The 21,418-nt window shown below is 39.8% G+C and overlaps 2 protein-coding genes across 2 annotated transcripts; both read right to left on the reverse strand.

Annotated features, from left to right (window-relative positions):
• On the reverse strand, positions 1-4,046 carry LOC109745050 (BTB/POZ and MATH domain-containing protein 2). Its single transcript, XM_073505561.1, is given in 3 exon segments — positions 1-908; positions 911-1,249; positions 1,405-4,046. Coding segments are annotated over 3 exon segments (1,308 nt in total). The 5' UTR covers positions 1,651-4,046; the 3' UTR covers positions 1-185.
• Positions 4,047-8,690: 4,644 nt separating this feature from the next.
• LOC109745046 (BTB/POZ and MATH domain-containing protein 2-like) lies at positions 8,691-10,118 on the reverse strand. Its single transcript, XM_020304185.2, has 2 exons — positions 9,049-10,118; positions 8,691-8,889 (listed from the first exon to the last, which is right to left on the reverse strand). The coding sequence occupies exons 1-2, from the start codon at positions 10,116-10,118 to the stop codon at positions 8,691-8,693; spliced, it is 1,269 nt and encodes a 422-aa protein (XP_020159774.2).
• Between the last annotated feature and the right edge of the window lie 11,300 nt (positions 10,119-21,418).

Below are 21,418 nucleotides of genomic sequence, written 5' to 3' on the forward strand. Positions count from 1 at the left end.
TTTATTGTAAAGTAAGAAATGATATGCACTTGCATAACACGAATTGATACATTATTTCTTGGAATAGAGTAAGTCAAATTCGACAGAAATGATGAACATAACATATGACTAAGAAAACCAGTAGAAAAATAATGGAAAGGTGTGATGTATCAGTCGCCACACTACGATGAGCTAGACCCCACATACTAGATCTTTGGGAACTTACAAACGCTCTCTAAAATCTCCAATGCTGTACTAGAACTCTTTCTCTTGAGGTTTTCATAGTCTTGGCTCGCCATCACTTCACCAAGTATTGTTGGAGATGCCATAAATTTGAGGCAAGCCTGTTTGAGATCATTACACTGATGTTGATCAGCTAGCGCATATGTAGTTGCCACTGTTTGTACATCAAGACAGCTGCAAAGAGTGGCCTCACATATGAGCTTCAACTTTTCAATTGCGTAGCGATCGGCAGCCTCGAGTAAGTGGCGTACAATCTCTTTTCTGTCCTCGTCATCAAAACCGTCGAAAGGAAGCACCAAGCAGTCTGTGTACACAAAATGTATGAGAGCCCTAAAAACGTCAGGTAACATATCTTCCACGATTACATATGACCCGTCTTTCTCCATCATTGGTCCACAGAGCTGCACCCTAAACACCGGTGACCTTGCCGCGAGCACTACCCTATGTGCAGGAAATGTTTCACCTTGGACGCAGAAGGTCACGTCCGCCCCTTCTTTTGACTCTAGAAGATCTGCAAAATCATTTGACAGTTCTGGTGGTGGCAGCTTCACTTGGGGTGATAATAAGTCACTGCAAGTCACCAGTGGATCTTTCATAACAGTGATGGAAAATTCAATCAAGAAGCGGTCAAATTCCACATATTCTGCTTCAAGCAAAGTTTTCCCCATGACCTTCTCCCACCCTCCCACCCTCCCATCCTATATTTTCCTTCTGCACTAGATAAGTTTAACACTCCGGTTTGAGTCCACTCTGTGCATTGTCCTCCTGGGGAGATCAATCGATAACAAAATATTGCACTGACTTCTGCATTTTCGCTCATAAGCTCACCAACAATAGAGATGTGCTTTTGGCTTTCAGCATTGATTCCTTGTGGGTAGAATCTAACTGACCAGTCATACCCACCAACTTGGAAGGCATGGGACCTTTGAAAATTGCCCAGACCTGTTTCCTTGATGAAACTATAGTTAGTAACCGCGAAGATGCAGGTCGAGTCTGCAGTTGCGAAGTCCATGTGCAATACAAGTGCCTGCAATTCCACACAAGATCTAATTAGCACACAGATATGCTTCATTATTTAAATAACAGAAATGTATGTACCAGTCCAAAGTTGTGACTCAATTATTGTAGGATGAACTGCCAATACACTACTCGGCCTACACACAAGTTATGGACCAAACTCACCTTCCCGCGGCAAACAAGAGTTGCATCACAGGGTAGCATTATCGCTCTTTTCCTCTGGCTTTCACACAAAAAAGAGCTCCACCCGAATGTTTTGACTCCTAACATCAGTGGAAACGAACGTTGTTCCTCTGGTCTGCTATGACGCTCCTCTGAATTAATTATTACAAACAAAATGGCACCGCAAGAAGACCAATTCCAACTGAATGGCCATTCGTACAATTTTTCCATTGGTAAAACTCCATGCATCTTTTTATTTTGGTGGAAAACTCCATGAATGTCCTTATAAACTGTACTTATACTACTTCTCACATAAAAACAACAAATCTATACGAACCATGCAGGCATCTACCTTTGTACTACTACTACTAGTCTCTACTGTCTACTGCTAGTACCAGCTATGGATTGAATAACGGACCTTGGAGTTCAAGAGCGCAGTGGAATGACGACCAACGGTAGAAGAGATCCCAAAGCAAAATCCTGGCCGGCAGGCTTTCGAAGATTGGTAGAGATAAATGGAATCTCGTTGCTCACAAGGTAGCCAACTTAACGAGAGGGATCAGTATTTCTCGATCTGGGTAGTTTGTTCCTGCTAATGTGTGTGTGGTTGGGTTATAAAGGATTGAAAACTTGCCTTCTCGTAATAATAATTGCGCGCTATCTATTGCAATCGGCAAATATTTAGATAATTTTAATGCCAGACCAAACAATCCCATTACAATTAATACAATAAATGACCACTTATCTGTACACAAATGTTCTCCCTAAATTAACTGGCGACTATATATCTCCTGTGATATGTTCCGTAAATGCTCCAAATCCTGACCAGTTTCTAGCAACTACTTCCTCCGTCTGAATTTATTAGCCTCCCATGTATTACAGGTCAAACTTTGACCAAAATTGTAACTAGGGAGTGGTTTTTATAAACATAGACGCATTGCACCCACTTATATATACCCTCCAACATCTATCTATCTATCTATTATATATAAAAAGTGCTTGACGGGTTAATCAGAAAAAAGATAAATAAACTAGAAATTACCACAATAATTAGAAAGATCTGATCGTTGATTTGGTGGACCCATAACTTAAAAGACGTAATGAATGGATTAGATCTAAGGGCGCTCCATCTAAAAAAAACAACAGCTATCATTAGCCTGTACGTGTAAAAAAGGGTACACGCCTTATATCTTTCTACCCATCTAAAAAAAACTACAGCTATCCTTAGCCTGTACATGTTGTTGAAAAAAACGTACACACCTTATATCTTTCTACATGTCCCTTTAAATAAAAGTGCTTGACGGGTTAATCAAAAAAAAAATAAACTAGAAATTACCACAATAATTAGAAAGATCTGATCTCGTTGATTTGGTGGACCCATAACTTAAAAGACGTAATGAATGGATTAGATCTAAGGGTGCTCCATCTAAAAAAACAACAACTATCATTAGCCTGTACGTGTAAAAAAGGGTACACGCCCTATATCTTTCTACATGTCCATTTAAATTAACCTTAGCATGTACGTGCTATTCAAAAAAAAAGCGCTCCATCTAAAAAAACTACAGCTATCCTTAGCCTGTACGTGTTGTTGAAAAAAACGTACACACCTCATATCTTTCTACACGTCCCTTTAAATAAAACAAAAACTAGAAGATCTCACATAACTACATGTAAACCCGGTGGATCCGATTTATCCTATGTACATATCTTATAGGCCACTACTAGGCGCCGGTGCGCCGGCCCAACTTTGGGCCGGTCGTACCAGCAGCGTCCGATTAAACAACCCATAGCCGTACGATTCTCTCCTTTTCTTTCACCAGGCGTCTTCTTCCTTAAAAAAAACTTCCAACGCGCTGCCATGGATGAGCGATGCGCCCAGCCTGAAAGTACCGCCCCGGTGCGCTCGCCTGTAGCCGCCCTCCCCGCCGGTCGTCGTCGTCACCGCCGGCCGCAGTTGTTTCCGCCGGCCACCGTCATGGTGGAAGCAAAAAAGAAAAGCTGGATCCAGCTAAAACAGAACATGGTGGAAGCAAAATTTGAAGTTGTATCCAGTAAAAAATTATGGTGGTAGCAAAATAATTTGCTGGATCCAAACTTCTGATGATGCATGTGCTAGCAGTTAGGGTGGCTGGCTGCATCATCTCTGCGTCTCCAGCTCGCCGGGTTCGAGTGCCAAGCAGCAAAAAATCTGGAAGCAACAAAAATCTTCCAGCAAAAAACTTCACCCCAAGTCGAAGTCCGGTGGTCGGTTGAAGCAAAATCAAAAAATGCTTATAGCAAAAACAAACTTAGGTGCCAACAAAAACGACATGAGCATTTGAGAGCTCTGCAACCGATGAAGCAAAAAATTATCTTGGTTCCAGCACATGGAGAGGTAGGCGGTGGGTGATCCCAGATGCTCACCTAGTCACGTGGAGAGGAAAACTAAAGTGAGCTACGCGGCACGACCGGCCGAAGCTTCGGCCGGCGCACCGTCTCCAAACGTTTTCCTATCTTATATCTATCTTCAAGTCCTTTAAGAAAAACTAAAAATGTACACATCTTATATCTATCTCCAAGTCCTTTTAAAAAAACTACTAGATCTCACGTTCTAAAAAAGTAAAAAACTACCACATCTCATGTTCTTGATCTAAGTCCATCAAAACAAAACAAAAAACAAAAAAGCTACTACATCTCACGTACAAAAAAAATACTACTAGATCTCACGTCCTAAAAAAGGAAATAACTACCACATCTCATGCTCTAGATCTCAGTCCCTAAAAAAAAAGCTACTACTCCCCTATGTCCTCGACCTCACGTAGCAGCCGTTGCAATGGGCATCTGCACCAGCACTGTCGGTCTTATTATACAACTCTCGAAGTAAGAATTGGTGGAAATAGTTCATTGGTTTCAAACATTCACAAATCTATATTATGTGATATCTGAGTCCTCAAGCTTTTTTAATACTGCAACCAATAGTGAGAGCATCTGGCCATTTTTAAATTTTATATGTAGAATGCAATCTAACGATTTGGTGGACCAATAACATAAAAGATGTAATGAATGGATTAGATCTAAGGGCGCTCCATGCATCTAAAAAAAACAGCTATCATTAGCCTGTACGTGTAAAAAAGGGTACACGCCTTATATCTTTCTACATGTCCATTTAAATTAACCTTAGCATGTACGTGCTATTCAGAAAAAAATGAGCGCTCCATCTAAAAAAAACTACAGATATCCTTAGCCTGTACGTGTTGTTGAAAAAACGTACACACCTTATGTCTTTCTACACGTCCCTTTAAAAAAACCTTAGCATCTACGTGCTGTTCAAAAAAATGTATGTAAAGAAATACACACCTTATGTCTTCTTCTTTTTTGCATCGACACACCTTATGTCTTTCGACATGTCCCTTTAAATAAACCTTAGCATCTACGTGCTGTTAAAAAAAACGTACATACACACCTTGTGTATTTCTACATATCCCTTTAAATAATATAAATTAAAAAAACTACAAGATCTCACGTAACTACATGTAAACCTGGTGGATCCGATTTATCCTATGTACACATCTTATATCTATCTCCAAGTCCTTTAAGAAAAACTAAAAATGTACGCATCTTATATCTATCTCCAATTTCTTTTTGAAAAACTACTAGATCTCACATCCTAAAACGGAAAAAACTACCACATCTCATGTTCTTGATCTAAGTCCATCAAAACAAAACAAAAAACAAAAAAGCTACTACATCTCACGTACAAAAAAAAAACTACTAGATCTCACGTCCTAAAAAAGGAAATAACTACCACATCTCATGTTCTAGATCTCAGTCCCTAAAAAAGCTACTACTCCCCTATGTCCCTCGACCTCACGTAGCAGCCGTCGCAATGGGTATCTGCACCAGCATTGTCGGTCTTATTATTCAACTCTCGAAGTAACAATTGGTGGAAATAGTTCATTGGTTTCAAACATTCATAAATCTATATTATGTGATATCTGAGTCCTCAAGCTTTTTTAATACTTCAACCAATAGTGAGAGCATCTGGCCATTTTTAAATTTTATATGTAGAATGCAATCAAACATGTTTTCTTATTCAGTTATCTTAATATGTCTTTGGAAGTTTGTTGAAAATTAATAGGTGTAAGGGAGCCTAACACTGCCAATGACGGTCGCAAGACTAGAAAAAATGGTGGGAGCATAAAAAAGAATTAACACTACGCTTACTGTCATCTTTTTGTATCTTGGCTATAAGTCAATCGAGTGAACATCAACAGCAGCCAGCATACAGGGCCGTACAAAAACGTAAACTGGATGGTTAGTCACTAAAAAACTACCATAAATAATATATTAGTTCAATCATACGGCGACTAAAAATAGAAAAGGGGAGGTGAGACCTGCAGATTAAAAAAAAAGACATATGTCTGCCTAAACATGTGTTTGCACATGAAGAACTATATGTAGCATTCTCAAGAGTGGCAATTAAGGGATTGACAAAGGGTAATAGTATATAAATAAATATTCTAAAGGCATGAAAACCAATTTTAGTATAGTTCTTCTTCCATATGATGTTGATACTGACCTTTTATTAGGCGAGAATAAATACATGAAAAAAATTTATACTCCCCCGTACCGGTGTATTAGTCATCTCAGGTTGTGCACCGCAACCAAGGTGGCGGGAAAATGAGAGAACTTGATGTTTATTTGCTAATTAATACCATTACTTGCGGAGAATTGACCACTGCATGTTATGCTAAGTAGTCTCAAGTCATTGAATGCATACATGTCACACGTCTCCTATTGGCCGATTTCTTTTTTCAAGGCAAGAACTAGGGAACGAGGTGGGTAGTTAATGCACCGCGCCTAAGTGTTTGGGATTATTTGGTTTCGTAATGTGACCTACGCATCGGTACTTAGGGAGTACTACAAACTATCTTCAAAATAATAAGTAACATATCAATGCTAAAATGATATGGCATGATGGATATGGTCTACTGATATGCAAGTAATGGAAACATGCATCAGCATTTGATGGAAACAACTCATTCATACCTAACATTGACGCTCAATGTTAACTGATATTTGTGGATCATTACATAGTTGAGAGCATGAATATGAATAGGGGTACGAGAGCAACTGCCAATGTCGATCCCAAACACAAAAAAAGTTGATAGGCAAAAACAAATAAATATTTTCACTACCTTAATTACATATGTTCTATGATACAAACACAGGAAAAGGATGAGAAGAAGGGGGAAATGTGACATGAACAGGATAGGGAAAAAGGTTGGACCTGCAGGTGCAAGATAGCAGCAGCTATGGAGGACGAAGATGACATGTCGGCCGACCTTGATTCACTAATATGGATGTGTCTTTTGGGGGATGAACTCAGTCCAGATCCAAGCTGGCTACAGGAGATGAGATCCAGGCCCACAACGAATCAACAATAGCAGCGATGTTGCTCTTTGCGTAGCTAGACGTCAGCTGGCGGCATCAATTTGGGAGTCAATGGAGAAACGGAGGGTGTCTTTGCTCTATGAGTAGCTAGACATCAGTCACACTCAGCAACCCGGTAGTCAACGCAAAAAGGAAGGATTCGAGCATGTATCACAAAATAGTTCAGCAACAACATAGCCTCCAGATATTTCCCTGAAAAATCAGAGGGGTAACTCTTATGTCCTTAAAATCACCACTTCACGACCAGCCCAAAGAACTGGTAAATATGAACTTATTGCAACCAAACTATATTAAATACTAGCCCGCGCGAAGAGCGGGCCACTTTGCTAGTTGCTTTGAAAATCTCCTCTTTTTGCACCTCGCAAATGATGAAACATATGGACTGCAAACTTCACAGTTAATAAAACTTTAGAACTACAATGTTGGAAAGAATGTTTGGGTTGTTTTTTGGGTCCATTCTAAATATACAAAATGAGATTTTTTTGTAAAGAAATACTACCTCCGTAACAACATATAAGTCATTTTTGTAAAAAACATCTTATATTTTGATATGGAGGGAGTATTATATTGACTATTTATGTTGCACGAAACAATCTGATTTTTGGTCACACATTGTAGTTTGAATGCATTGTTGACCTGTGAAGAGTGAAGTCCGTGTGCCGCTTTATTTTGGACATATAAAAGTGACAACATGCACAGGTCGCGAAGCAGGAAAATGGTTAGATAAAGGGGTGTACAACCACAAATTTGCCTTTTAGCTAATAAAATATGAACTATATGTCCAAAAATAATACCGTCGAAAACTATCTTTTGAATATGAATCCGGTAGTATTCTTTCTGTAACATATACCTCATATTCTGTCAGTCATATGTATGGTCAAAAATTGACATGAAACACGAGTGGGAGGGGGCAATAAACCCAGATGGAGGGAGTACATACACTCATCTTATAATGTCTTGTGGTGCTTGGAAAAAGCTTGATAACATGAAATAGTTTCAAGAACTTATATACTTTTCGATGAGTATTCTTCATCTAAGACAGTGCAATCTGTCAATCGAGGCATCTAATGTAGCTCCAACACTTCCAGGGTACCAATTAGCAATCTTTTCGATGAGAGGTATTTACTACTAATTGGAAGTACTAATCTGGTTTCCTTCTTGGAGGGATCACCGAGGTGAAGTTCCTGCCTCCTTCCGCTACCGCGGGGCTAAACCTTTGATTAGTCGATCAGATGATGGCGGCACTCAGGTGTCGTTCTGTCTGTGGGGGCATCATTCTTGGAGGTGTGCATTGGCTAGAAGGACTACTGGATGGTTTCAGCAATGGAGCGGCATTCCATGTGACACATCCACGACATGGAGTCTAGGCGGCGTGGCGCGACAGGTTCTCAGTGACGTATGTATGATGATGGACAGGCGTAGGGAGGTGGCGTAGTCTGGCGTTGTGGTGGCGTCGACGGCATGCTTGGCAAGGTCAACGCGGCAGTACCTGCTCCGGCAATGCATAAGTGGAAGACGGCGCGGCGGCTTGTGAGAGTGCGCCGGACCAGTGTGTGCCCAGATCCGGTAATGCGGCTTGGTTGGGGTCTCCAGCTTTAGATGTTAGGCTTTGGTGCGAGGTCTGTTTGATATTCGGCTCAGACTATCGACAGCTCTTCTTCAAGTGGATAGAAGTAGCTACAAATAGTTGTAAATATGATGGCTTCAAACATACGATGTATTATTTTGTAAGGTCTTTATGAATAATTAATAACATAAATGCATGCACCGTCCAAATGCAGAAACCGGGCATCATCCTCCTTTAAAAAAAGCTACTAGAAAGTGTGAAGGCCGAGTCATCAGTTGTCCTAAGGCCGTTATCTTGAGGATATAGCGGACTTGCCCACGAAATCCACGGCTTGTCGTCCACCTGCTGCTGTTGCTGGCGAAGACTGCTTGTCCGAGTTCCACCTCCAGGACTCACCCTTCTCGTTCCCCGGTTGTGCAGGTGCGAAACTTCTCGGAATGGTGCGCTCGTCAGCGTCATACTGCCCTGCAGGTTTGGCTTGTTTTGCACTGTAATTGGTCAGAAGTTGTATTTTGGTTTGCACTGTAATTAGCTACTGGGAAAGTTGATATGCACTTGCATAACATAGGACTAAGAAAACCATTGGAAAAGCAATGGAAAGGTGCGATGTATCAGTCGCAAGACTAGGATGAACTAGACCTGCATACTAGATCTTTGGGAACTTATAAATGCTCTCTAAAATCTCCAATGTTGTACTAGGGCTCTTTCTCTTGAGGTTGTTATAGTCTTGGCTTGCCAACACTTTACCAAATATTGTTGGAGATGCCATAAATTTGAGGCATGCCTGTTTAAGATCGTTACACTGATGTTGATCAGCTAGAGCGTATGTAGTTGCCACTGTCTGTGCATCAAGACACCTGGAAAGAGCAGCCTCACATATGAGCTTTAGCCTTTCAATGCGGTAGCGATCGGCAGCCACCAGTAAGTGGCGTACAATCTCTCTTCTGTCCTCGTCATCGAAATCATCGAAAGGAAGCACCAAGCAGTCTGTGTAGATAAATTGCAGAAGTGTCCTAAAAACGTCAGGTAACATATCTTCCAAGATTAGAGATGACCCTTCTTTCTCCATCATTGGGCCACAGAGCTGCGCCCTAAACACAGGGGACCTCACAGCAAGCACTACCCTGTGTGCAAGAAATGGCTCACCTTGTACGCAGAAGGTCACGTCCGCCCCTTCTTTTGACTCTAGAATATTTGCGAAATCACTTGATAGCTGTGATGGCGGCAGCTTCACTTGGGGTGAAAGTAGTAAGTCACTGCTAGTCACCACTGGATCTTTTATAACACTGACTGAAAACTCGATTGAGAAGTGGTCAAATTTCACATACTCTGCTTCAAGTAATGTTTTCTCCATGACCTTCTCCCACCCTCCCATCCTACATTTGCCCTCTGCACTAGATAGGTTTAACACTCTCATCTGTTTCCACTCAGTACACTGTCCTCCTGGGGAGATCAATCGATAATAAAATATGGCCCTCACTTCTACATCTTCGTTCATAAGCTCACCAACAATAGAGATGTGGTCTTGGCATCCATCATTGATTCCTTGTGGATAGAATCTAACTGACCAGTCATAGCCACCAACTTGGAAGGCATCTGACCTTACAAATTTGCCTATATCAGTTTCCTTGATGACACTGTAGTCATCAACCACGAAGATGTGGTTACCGCGAACCAACGTTGCATTGCAGGTCGAGACTGTAGTTCCGAACTCCATGTGCAATTCATCACAATATCACATTAGCACCCCAATATGCTTCATTATTTTACAGTAACAGAAATAAGATGAAATCATATATTGTGTTTGTGTCACTATATGTACTAGGGAATTTCTTGAACACATAAATGTATGTACCAGTGAACCAGCTGGACTTATCCAAAGGTGGGACACAATTATTGTAGAAGGACACGTCAATACACTACTTTGCCCAGACACGATTTTATATGCTAAACTCACCTAGGCCTGTTTCCTGGACCAACACATGGCAAACAGGAGTTGCATGACAGACTTCCCCCCAAAAGGAACTCCAACCCAATGTTTTGCTTCCCATAAACTCAGAGGAAACAAACAGTGTTCCTCTGGATCTAGAAACTAGATGGCGCGGCAGGATCGATTCCTACGGAATGACCATTCATACATTTTTTTTATTTGGGAAAACTACAGGCATCTTTTTTATTTTCAGGGAAAACTCCATGGATCTCCTTGCGTACTGTACTTCTACTACTTCTCATATAAAAAAAATGAATATGTACGAACCGTGCATCTACCTATCTAGTACTACTACATCTAGTATCAGCTATGGTTGAATATATAACGGACCTTGGAATTGAATAGTGCTGTGGAATGAAGACCAATGGTAAAAGAGATCCAAAGCAAAATCCTGGCTTTCGAAGATTTGAAGAGATCAATGGAACTCACAAGGTAGCCAACATATCGACAGAGATATGTATTTCTCGATCTGGGTAGTGTGTTCCTGCTGATGTGTGTGGTTGGGTTTTATAGGATTGTAAACGTGCCTTCTCTTGATAATAATTCATCGCTATCTATTACTTGGTTGGCGAATATTTGGAGATATTTAATACCAGGCCAAACAATCCCAATACAATTAATACAATAAATGACTACTTATCTGTACATAAATGTTCACACAAAATTAATTGGCTACCCAGATATGGCCCATAAATAGACAAAATCCTCACCAGTTTCTAGAAGCGACTTCCTCCACCTCAGTTTATTAGCACACCCCTCATATTTTGGGTCAAACTTTGACCAAAATTTTAACTAGAGAGTGGCTTTTCTAAAACCAGGCACGGAACCCCTCTGTAATTTTTCTCAAATAGTTTGGATTGCTTACTACATGTGTTCCTTATCTATACCCTCCACCATTGCCTTAAGATATGTGCTATCCAACTACTACCATATTTCGGGTCATATTTTGACCATAACTTTAAATAATAAAATATAAATATATTTAGCAAAAATAATATCATTGAAAACTACATTCAAATATGAATCCAACAATATAGTTTATTATGATATGCATTAACATTTTGCTAGTTAAATATGTGTTCGAACTTCCAAAATATTATGGGGACTAATAAACCTAGACGGAGGTAGTAACTTAGTATAGGCAAATTTATTTATTTTGTTCCTCTCAAATGATAAAACCTATGGACTTTAAACTTTACAGTTCGACAAAATTTTGAACTAAAATGTTGGAAAACATGTTTGGATTTTTTGGCCTAATATAAATTTACGAAATGAGATTTTGCTATTAAGTATTTATGTTGCACAAAAGAACACGACTTTTTTGTGTCACATTGAAGTTCAAATAGGTTGTTGACCGGCAAAGTTTGATGTCCATATGCTACTCTATTTTGGAGAATGGAGATACAAAACTGAGAGAATTTCATGGATGGATCCTGAAGCAGAAAATGGATGGTTAGATAAGGGGGTATACAACCCCAACTTTCACTTTTAACTTATAAAATATGAACCATATGTCCAAATATTATACTCTGGGAGAACATATGTCGAATACAAATCCACTAGTATTACTTTTGTAACATATACCTCATATTTTGTTAGTCATATATATAGATTGTCAAAATTTGACATGAAATACGATGGGCGATTAATAAACCTGGGATGAAAGAAGTACATACACTGATCTTATGGTGTCTTGCGGATCCTGGAAACAGGGGCAACGGTAGTATAACTATTCGCCAAAAGGTCAATCCCAATAAAAAAGACTACTATGTCTACAAGTCTACTCATGCGCGCAAACATAGTAACTTGAAGAAGTTTTATTGATTAGACAACCTGCTAGCTAGACTCCTCATATAAACTTAGTCCAAAAAGCAACATTAAGCTCCAGTATTCTTTTATCTTGTAGCACCATCTAGATGAGTATGGAACGAAATTTGGCTTTGCATCCGCCCTGATGTTGATGACTTCCCATTGTTGAACATGGAATTGTTGAGCCGTTACTAGAATCCAGAATTCTTTTGAAACTTCTTCTCTTTAGCGCAGGGGCTTCACAGATGAGTAGATTGTTGTCATGTGCTCCTTTTTTTTTGCCCAACATTGGGCATTATGGAAAATATGCAGGAAAACTAACATTGAGGGTGGGACGACCAGTCACCCTACTAATATTATGTTCAACATGTGCATTTTCATGCATTGTTCGAAGCCATTGGTGCAAACCAAGGAGAAATGACATGATGAGACTTTAGGCCTAAATTAGGGCATCGAATGAATAACTCGTTTCATAGCCAAGTTGTAGCTAGGTGGTCCAGCTCTATTGTGCCTATGTGTTTGGGATTTGCTTTTCTTGGATCTATATAACTTAAAATTGGATCCCATTGAGTGTATCCGTGGAGTTTATAGAACTTTGTGCTGGTTAGTTGCTTTATTAATCTAAAACAAGGATATATTCTTTCCATCTAGCAAAGGTTCTTACCGCATATTTCATGTTTTATACTCCCTTTGTTTTTGTATACAAAGATAATGAACAATTCCCAAAAACACCATTATAAATAGGTTGAGGCTTCTTTCCCTCCTCTCAGCAGCACTTCTGGATTAAATACGATTGTAGCACACACTGCCATTCCAGGGGAGTAGAATCGATGCATAATTAAGATGGGTGCTTTCCTATTAATTAATTTTTACATGGTGCACCTTCCTCCGTTTGCGGAATGACACTTCATTGAAGTCTATTACTCAAAGGCACACATGCTACATGATTAGCCACGCATCTATGAGTTGGCTGTCTGACAAAGGAGCACATGCACACGCACATAGTGTTGATATGAGAAAACCGAGCATGCTGTTAAAGAGAAGTAGGTAGAAATGATTGCAATATTAATAAGCTGCGGAGATTAATATTATCATGGAATCCCAACAACATTAATGTGATGCAAATAGCAGGCTTCTTTATGCCGATAACTAAACAAACATTCCACAAAATTTTCATGTGCTCTTCCTTAGTTAATGGGGTTTTGTCGAGGGCGTATAATGAAAAAGAGGGAATACGTGCTGAGCTGGGATGCTTGATGTGTTGTTCGCTATGGGATGTGGTGCATACGAGATTTTGTGGAACAAAAAGGTACCAGTCAACTTTATCAGAAACACTAGGTGGGAATGGGTCGGGGGCATAACTACCCTTGAGGGTGCATATTTTATATTTCCAATTAACAAAGATTTGAGTATCTACAATACAAATTCTAATGCCTTGGCTTATACACTGGGTTTATACTCCCTCTAAGGTACAAATACAATACACAAACTATAACACCAAAACTTATATATAAGTAGATATTGTTCTTGAAGACATTCATGGTTTTCTAAACCTTTCCGTCATTTGTTTTCCCAAGTGCACAAACAAAAATTCCAGCAATTTAATTTCTAATAAATATCTTAAAAATCCACTTAAATATGCTTTGTACTTGCGTGAAGTATTGGGTTGACAGACAAATAAGTCACTCCAAATCATCGCACCACAAACTATCATTTTAGGTTGAGATGTGACTAGTCGAGGATTATAGTCAATGGTAGTTTCTACTTGTGAGTTGTGTTGGGATTTCCTCGGAGAGGAGAGGATCATGCAGTATAGTAGAGATAAGTATTTCCCTCAGTTAAGAACCAAGGTTATCAATCCAGTAGGAGAACCACACAATACCTTGTGAACAACACCTATACAAAAAATAACAAATACTTGCACCCAACGCAAACAAGGGGTTGTCAATCCCTTGGCGGTTAATTGCAAGGATCAAATCTCGTAGTGATAGATAGATAAACAAAAACACAAAATAAAAATAAAGGTAAATAAATTTCAGCAAGGTATTTTTGGATTTTTAATATATGATAAAGATGGACCCGGGGGCCACAGTTTTCACTAGAGGCTTCTCTCTTGAAAATAGCATACGGTGGGTAAACAATTTACTGTTGTGCAATTGGTAGAATATCACATAATTATGAAGATATTCAAGGAAATGCTCATGTATATAAGGATCACGTCCAAAACAAGTACACCGACTTCTGCCTGCATCTACTACTATTACATCACACATCGACCGCTATCTAGCATGCATCTAGAGTATTAAGTTCATAAAGAACAGAGTAACGCCTTAAGCAAGATGACATGATGTAGACAAAGAAAACTTAATTAATATGAATAAACCCATCTTTCTATCCTTAATGGCAATGACAAAAATACGTGTCTTGTCCCTTTCTATCATTGGGATTGAGCAATGCAAGATTGAACCCATCACAAAGCACCTCTCCAATTGCAAGATAAATCAGTCTAGTTGGCCAGTAGATCAGAGAGAAATACAAAGCTATAACAATCATGCATAAAAGAGTTCAGAGAAGACTCAAATAATATTCATGAATAATCTGATCATAAACTCACATTTCATCGGATTCCAACAAACACACCGCAAAAAAGGATTAGATCGAATAGATCTCCAAGAGCATCGAGGAGAATATTGGATTGAAGATCAAAGAGAGCGAAGAAGACATCTAGCTACTAGCTATAGACCCGTAGGTCTGTGGTAAACTACTCACAGATCATCGGAGGGGCAGCAAGGTTGATGTAGAAGCCCTCCGTGATCGAATCGCCCTCCGACAGAGTGCCGGAAAAGGCCTCCAGATGGGATCTCATAAGAACAGGAACTTGCGATAGTGGAAAAAGTATTTCGGGTGGCTCCCTGGCGTATGGGGAATATTTGGGAATTTATAGAGCTGGAATTAGGTCAAGAGGTGCCATGAGGGGCCCACAAGCCTTCCCTCCCGTGGCGCGCCTGGCAGGCTTGTTGCTCCCTGGTGACTCTTTAGGTCTTCTCCTGAAGCTTCTAGGGTCCCTTCTGGTCTATAAAAACTAGTCAAAAACTTCCGTAACGTTTGGACTCCGTTTGGTATTCATTTACTAAAAGCCAAAAACAAGCAAAAAAACAACAACTGGCACTAGGCACTAGGTTAATAGGGTAGTCCCAAAAAATGATATATAATTCCATATAATTGCATAGTAAATGTCCAAGATTGATACTATAATAGCATGGAACAATAAAAAATTATAGATACCTTGGAGACGTATCAAGCATCCCCAAGCTTAATTCCTGCTCATCCTCGGGTAGGTAAATGATAAAAACAGAATTTTAGATGTGGAATGCTACCTAACATGTCTATCATGTAATTTTTCTTTTAGGGTATGAATATTAAGTTCCGATTGATTCAAAGCAATAGTCTGTAATTTGATATAAAGAAATCAATACTCAGGCATACCAACAAACAATCATGCCTTTAAAAATAAAAATGCTAAAGAACGTTATCCCTATATAATCATATAGTCTTGTCATGCTCCATCTTCTTAACACAAAATATAAATCATGTACAACCCCGATGACAAGCCGACCAATTGGTTCATACTTTTTAACGCATTTCAGCTTTTTCAACCCCCATGCAATACATGAGCTTGAGCCATGGATATAGCACTATGGGGGGAATGGAATACGATGATAGAGATTAACAAGGGGAAGACAAAAAGGAAGATAGTCTCACATCGACGTGGCTAATCAACGGGCTATGGAGATGCCCATCAATTGATGTCAATGCGAGGAGTAGGGGTTGCCATGCAACGGATGCACTAAGAGCTATAAGTATATGAAAGCTCAAACTGAAAACTAAGTGGGTGCGCATCCAACTTTCTTGCTCATGAAGACCTCGGGCATTTAAGTAAGCCCATCATCGGAATACACAAGCCATGTTCTATAATGAAAAATCCCCACTAGCATATGGAAGTGAGAACATAGGAGACTCTCTATATGATAAACATGGTCCTACTTTGAAGGCCTTTTCCGGTACATCTTGACCTAATTCCGCCTCTATAAATTCCAAATCTTCCCAATATACCGGAAGGCCACCGCAAACACTTTTTCCACTCCCGCAAGCTTCAGTTCTTCCGTGGTCCCATCTGGAGGCCTTCTCTGGTACTCTACCAAAGGGCTAATCGATCATGGAGGGATTCTACATCATCTTTGCCGTCTTTCGATGATGCGCGAGTAGTTCATCACAGACCTACGGGTCCATAGCTAGTAGCTAGATGGCTTCTTATCTCTCTTTGATCTTCAATACAATGTAATCCTCGATGTTCTTGGAGTTCTATCCGATGTAATCTTCTTTTGCGGTGTGTTTGTTGGGATCCGATGAATTATGGGTTTATAATCTGAATAATTATGATAAGTAGTAGAGTCTTTTCTAAACTTTATTATGCATGATTGTTATAGCTTTGTATTTCTCTCCGATCAATCCGTTTGGTTTCGCCAACTATTGATTTATCTTCAGTGGGAGAGGTGCTTTGTGATGGTTTCAATTTTGTGGTGCTCTATCCGAGTGACAGAAAGGGACAAGACACGTATTTGTATTTTTGCCATTAAGGGTAAAACGATGGGGTTTATTTATATTGATTGGATTTACATTGTCTACATCATGTCATCTTGCTTAAGGCGTTACTCTATTTGTATCAACTGAACTAGCACAGTGGCCCTCCCAAATGCAAGGGTACCCTAGTGAGTGTGTCCGAATGATCAAGTATTTTTTTTTCATGTAGATACTTTGTTACTACTATTACTCCCTCCAGTGCATAACACGCGTTAATTTAGACATTGATACATTTTATATTTGTATCTCAACATCTATATGACCTATTATTTCCATATTTCTAATCTTGTAAGGCAAATCAACCCTAGAGAATCCAATAAATTTAAGCGTAATGTGCTCAAATAACAAGAAGTAATATTTTTTATAAGAGTTTATAGTAACCATCTTGCAATTAGGAAAGCTACAGTTAGTTATTAGTGTTGTGGTTGCTGATTGAATTTTTGAATATCTTGAAAAAAATCAATGGGATCAAACTTTCACATGAATTGATTTTTTGAAGATGAATTACCATTAAATGCACAATAGAAATTGTTTTGATTCATGAATAGCTAGATAAATATTTGCTTTTGACACTTCACGTGTATTCAGTTTGCTCTCTATCTGCCACTACTAGGGATAACCTTAGTAGTAGCGCTTGTTTTATATCTATCAGTAGCGCTTGTACAAGCGCTACCAGTAAGGCGCTACAGCTAACTGGTAGCAGTGGCGCTGGTTTTCCAGCGCTACCGCTTGGTAGGGAAAAATGCTACTGATAATAGTATGTAGCAGTAGCGTTTCTTTTTAAAAGCGCTACTGCTAAATTTTCCCGTACTTCTGAAAATGCAGCTTATTGTCGCTGTATTTTTATAGATTTTATATACAGTACTTTCATCATATGATTTTATGACCAGGATTACTTATTATATATAACAGTGGGTGAAATGAACGTTGATTAGATTCAAGTGAAGGCAACATGTGGTGCATGTCGAAAGTACTACTAATCCAAACTTGATCTAGTTTGGATTAGTAGTACTTTCGATGTGCACCACATGTTGCCTCCACTTGATTCTAATCCATGTTCATTTGACCCACTGATATATATAATAATTCATCATTCTCATATAACAACTTAGCATCATGCATCATCATAATAATAAATAACTCATCATTGGTATCATATTAACAAGTCCTACTTATCATCATCATACAACTTCTACTCGTTATCATAATAACAAGTCATACTCATCATCATCATAGTCATCTTTTCAACCCTACTTAATTGGTCTTAGCACATAATCATGAGTATTAGCTAGGACCTAACTACCCTCTCCAAGGTAAAATAGCATAAAACAAGATAGGCCCTGACTCTCCATTATGGAGAGAGAGATTATCTTTGCACAATGTTGCTTCCAAGTAGCCCCCTGCGATTGTCCATAAATTTTTTCCAATCTTTGATTGTCATGTCTTCATCGGTTTACGAAACCAATATGAACAGTAGTGAAGCCTATGATGACCTGGCCGTAATCTCATAACATCAAGGCGACCTTTCAAAAACATTAGATCAGGCACACAATCCTTCGGGATTTTCTTTTGAAAAACATAATAATAAGATCATAGTTAGCAATGTATTTAGCTTTAGAATAATATATGCAAAAGATGCACGAATGTCATAATAGTAAAATATCTTACCATGCCATCTCCACGGATGTTACCGTAGGTCAGCACGTGCACTAGTGGCACGTATTGACCATAATGTGCGGGAGTTTGATAATTGATATTGTAATTCTCAACATCAATTATAAATGAGATAAGATGATCTTTCTTCTGATAAGTTAATTCTGCGCCATCCGTGTAGTAGGTTCTATCTACCATCTTCCGTACATTTATTGAAGAATGAAAATATGTTGTCAATGGAAATAGGTTGTCAACTATTTTGAAATAAACAATATAAATTACTTAATAACTATGTTTGAGAAACTCACATAGCCGTAGAATTGGAAGCGTATCAACAAGGACCCAAATGTCCATATTCTCTTGGTCGATGTCAGGATCACCAAGATCCAAGGTGACAAGCATACCCTCATGAAAATCATACGTCTTGCAAATTGCTTCCCAATTCAGGCAACCAAAATGGGATACACTCTTAGAATTGTATAGTTTTACAGCAAAATTATAACCATGATAGGTCCTTAGGTGAACTATCTTTGTTTCCATAGTTTATGATCTTCAAAATCCATTCTCTCCAAGACATAGTGTCTTGCATGGCATGGGATAAGCTAGTCGAATTGTAAAAGACAAAAATTACACGTTGAAGAAGTAGAAGTCGTGCTTAATTACAAAAAAAAACTTGTCGTCGTTGCGTACCATTTCAACATCGAAGGTCTCCTGGAACTTAATACTGAAGCGCCGACCTTCTACCAGGTGAGGCCTGTCGCACAGACCCCAGTCATCGCCGCACCAGTCACACTCCGGGAGCCTATCGTCGTCGTCAGACATTTTCTATGTTCACAACTCAAAGATTAAACTTGTACAATTCAATATATGCATTACACCAAAATATCTAGCACACGAGAACGAAGGAGAAGCGACCCCCACGACAACAGTCGGGATTCTTCGTCCTCTCATATATGATGGAGACTCTCCATCACTGATTCCTCTCTGACATTTGCGACCGTCGGTGATGGTCATTACTCCTCCTTCCCCTAGTGCATAACAAAGGTCTAGCACAAGGAGAAGAAGGAGAAACGACCCCCACGACAACAGTCGGGATTCTTCGTCATCTCTCATATATGGTGGACACACTCCCTCACTGATTTTTCGACCGTCGATGACGGTCATTACTCCTCCCTTCCCTAGTGCATAACAAAGGTCTAGCACAAGGAGAAGAAGGAGAAACGACCCCCACGACAACATTCGGGATTCTTCTTCTCTCATATATGGTGCAGACTTTCTCCCTCACTCATTTGTTGACTGTCATGTATGGAGCCTCGACGGACTTAAAGTCAACCTAAAATGTCGTTTAATTATCTTTCTAAAAAATCCAGGCGAATCAATATTTCCTACATATTCTAGCACAATTCATGCCAAAATTCACGAAAATATCCAGCATGACCTTTGCTAAAAAGGACATATATCGAGTGCCTGAAATTTGCCGGAATGGAAATTAATCAACACTCCAGCAAAACATAGGCCACTATGAGGTGTTCCCTACAAATATAGGCCACTCATGTAGCTACTACTCTACTACAACTATCAAAACATCTACATCATCATCGACATGGGGATTTGGCTGGTCTCACCATGAGGTCGAAGGTGGTCGGTGACGGGGACGACGGTGGGGATGATGCAGGGGCTCCTTGATTTCTGCAAAAACAAAATATAAACAAAAACATTATTATCCTCATCTTAGGACTTAGTGAAACCCTATGTCTAAAACATCCTAGTTCTAGCCCTACCATTTACTAAAAATACCTTGTTCTAACCCTAAAAATTGGAAAGACCTATACATTTACTAAAATACCCTAGTTCTAGCCCTAACATTTGTCCATCCATCCATCTATCTATATATCCTCATAAACCCTAGAAAAACGCTCTGGTTTTTTAACTACCGTCTACTTCTTGAATCATAGAAAAATGCCCTAATTTCACATAACTTAGAAAAATTCTTATCCTATTCAAAAGACCTACATTTACTTATTTTTTAAATTCTATTCAAAAATCCTACATTTACTAAAAAAATCTCATATGCCATAATACAATTATGTACCTAAAAATTTCTACTACTAAATTCTTTTACGAAAAAATTCTATACCTAAATTTTTACAAAGAGAGGAGGGAGGAGGAGGAGGAGGAGGAGGGAGGAGTGAGGGCTTCGGGCGGCTGGGGGAGGGAGGAGAGAGGAGGGTAGTGGGAGGAGGGAGCAGGGCGGTCGGAGGAGGGAGGATGGAGGAGGGTCGCCGGCGCCGGGAGGAGGGAGGACAGAGGATGGCCGCCGGAGGTAGGAGAAAGGAGGGCGACGAGAGGAGGAGGAAGGGAGGGAGGCAGATACCTTGGGGGCGACGGTGGGTGACGGCGGGTGACGGTGGGTGGCGGCGTGCGGCGGAGTGAGCGAGTGAGAGTGTGAGGGGGAGAGTGAGGACGTGCGTGGGCCGGTGTGTGGATAAGGTGCCCGTAGTAGTAGCGCTGGTTCGTAACCACCGCTACTGCTAAGCTCCATAGCAGTAGCGCGTTAAGGGAACCAATGCTACTACTATGATCATTAGCAGTAGCGGTTTTACAGAACCAACGCTACTACTAAGGCTAAGCATATAAAAAATAGCATCAAAAAAGCATTGGTCATAAAAAAAGCATTGCCATAGATCCTACACATAGAGTACAATGAAGACCAAGTGGTTGTGATATTTTGAGAAGCACCATATTTAAGGTGGTAAAAATTATGTTCGCTGAGCGAGGTGGGACTAAACTTTGGGCATGGGGGGGGGGGGGGGGGCTGAATTTAGCAGTAGCGCTGGTTGGAGGAAAGCGCTATTGCTAAGTAAAATAGCAGTAGCACTTTTTACGTATGAGCGCTACTGGTATACCTGGCCTGTCGGCACCGG

The sequence above is a fragment of the Aegilops tauschii genome, chromosome 7 (assembly GCF_002575655.3).
Source record: "Aegilops tauschii subsp. strangulata cultivar AL8/78 chromosome 7, Aet v6.0, whole genome shotgun sequence".
NCBI lineage: Eukaryota > Viridiplantae > Streptophyta > Magnoliopsida > Poales > Poaceae > Aegilops > Aegilops tauschii.

Excerpts from the sequence above, each read along its gene's own strand:
- LOC109745046 (XM_020304185.2), bottom strand. The coding sequence starts at position 10,118 with ATGGAGTTCGGAACTACAGTCTCGACCTGCAATGCAACGTTGGTTCGC. Across the intron at positions 8,890-9,048 it reads TATAAGTTCCCAAAGATCTA|TGCAAAACAAGCCAAACCTG; the intron begins GTATGCAGGTCT and ends GACCAATTACAG.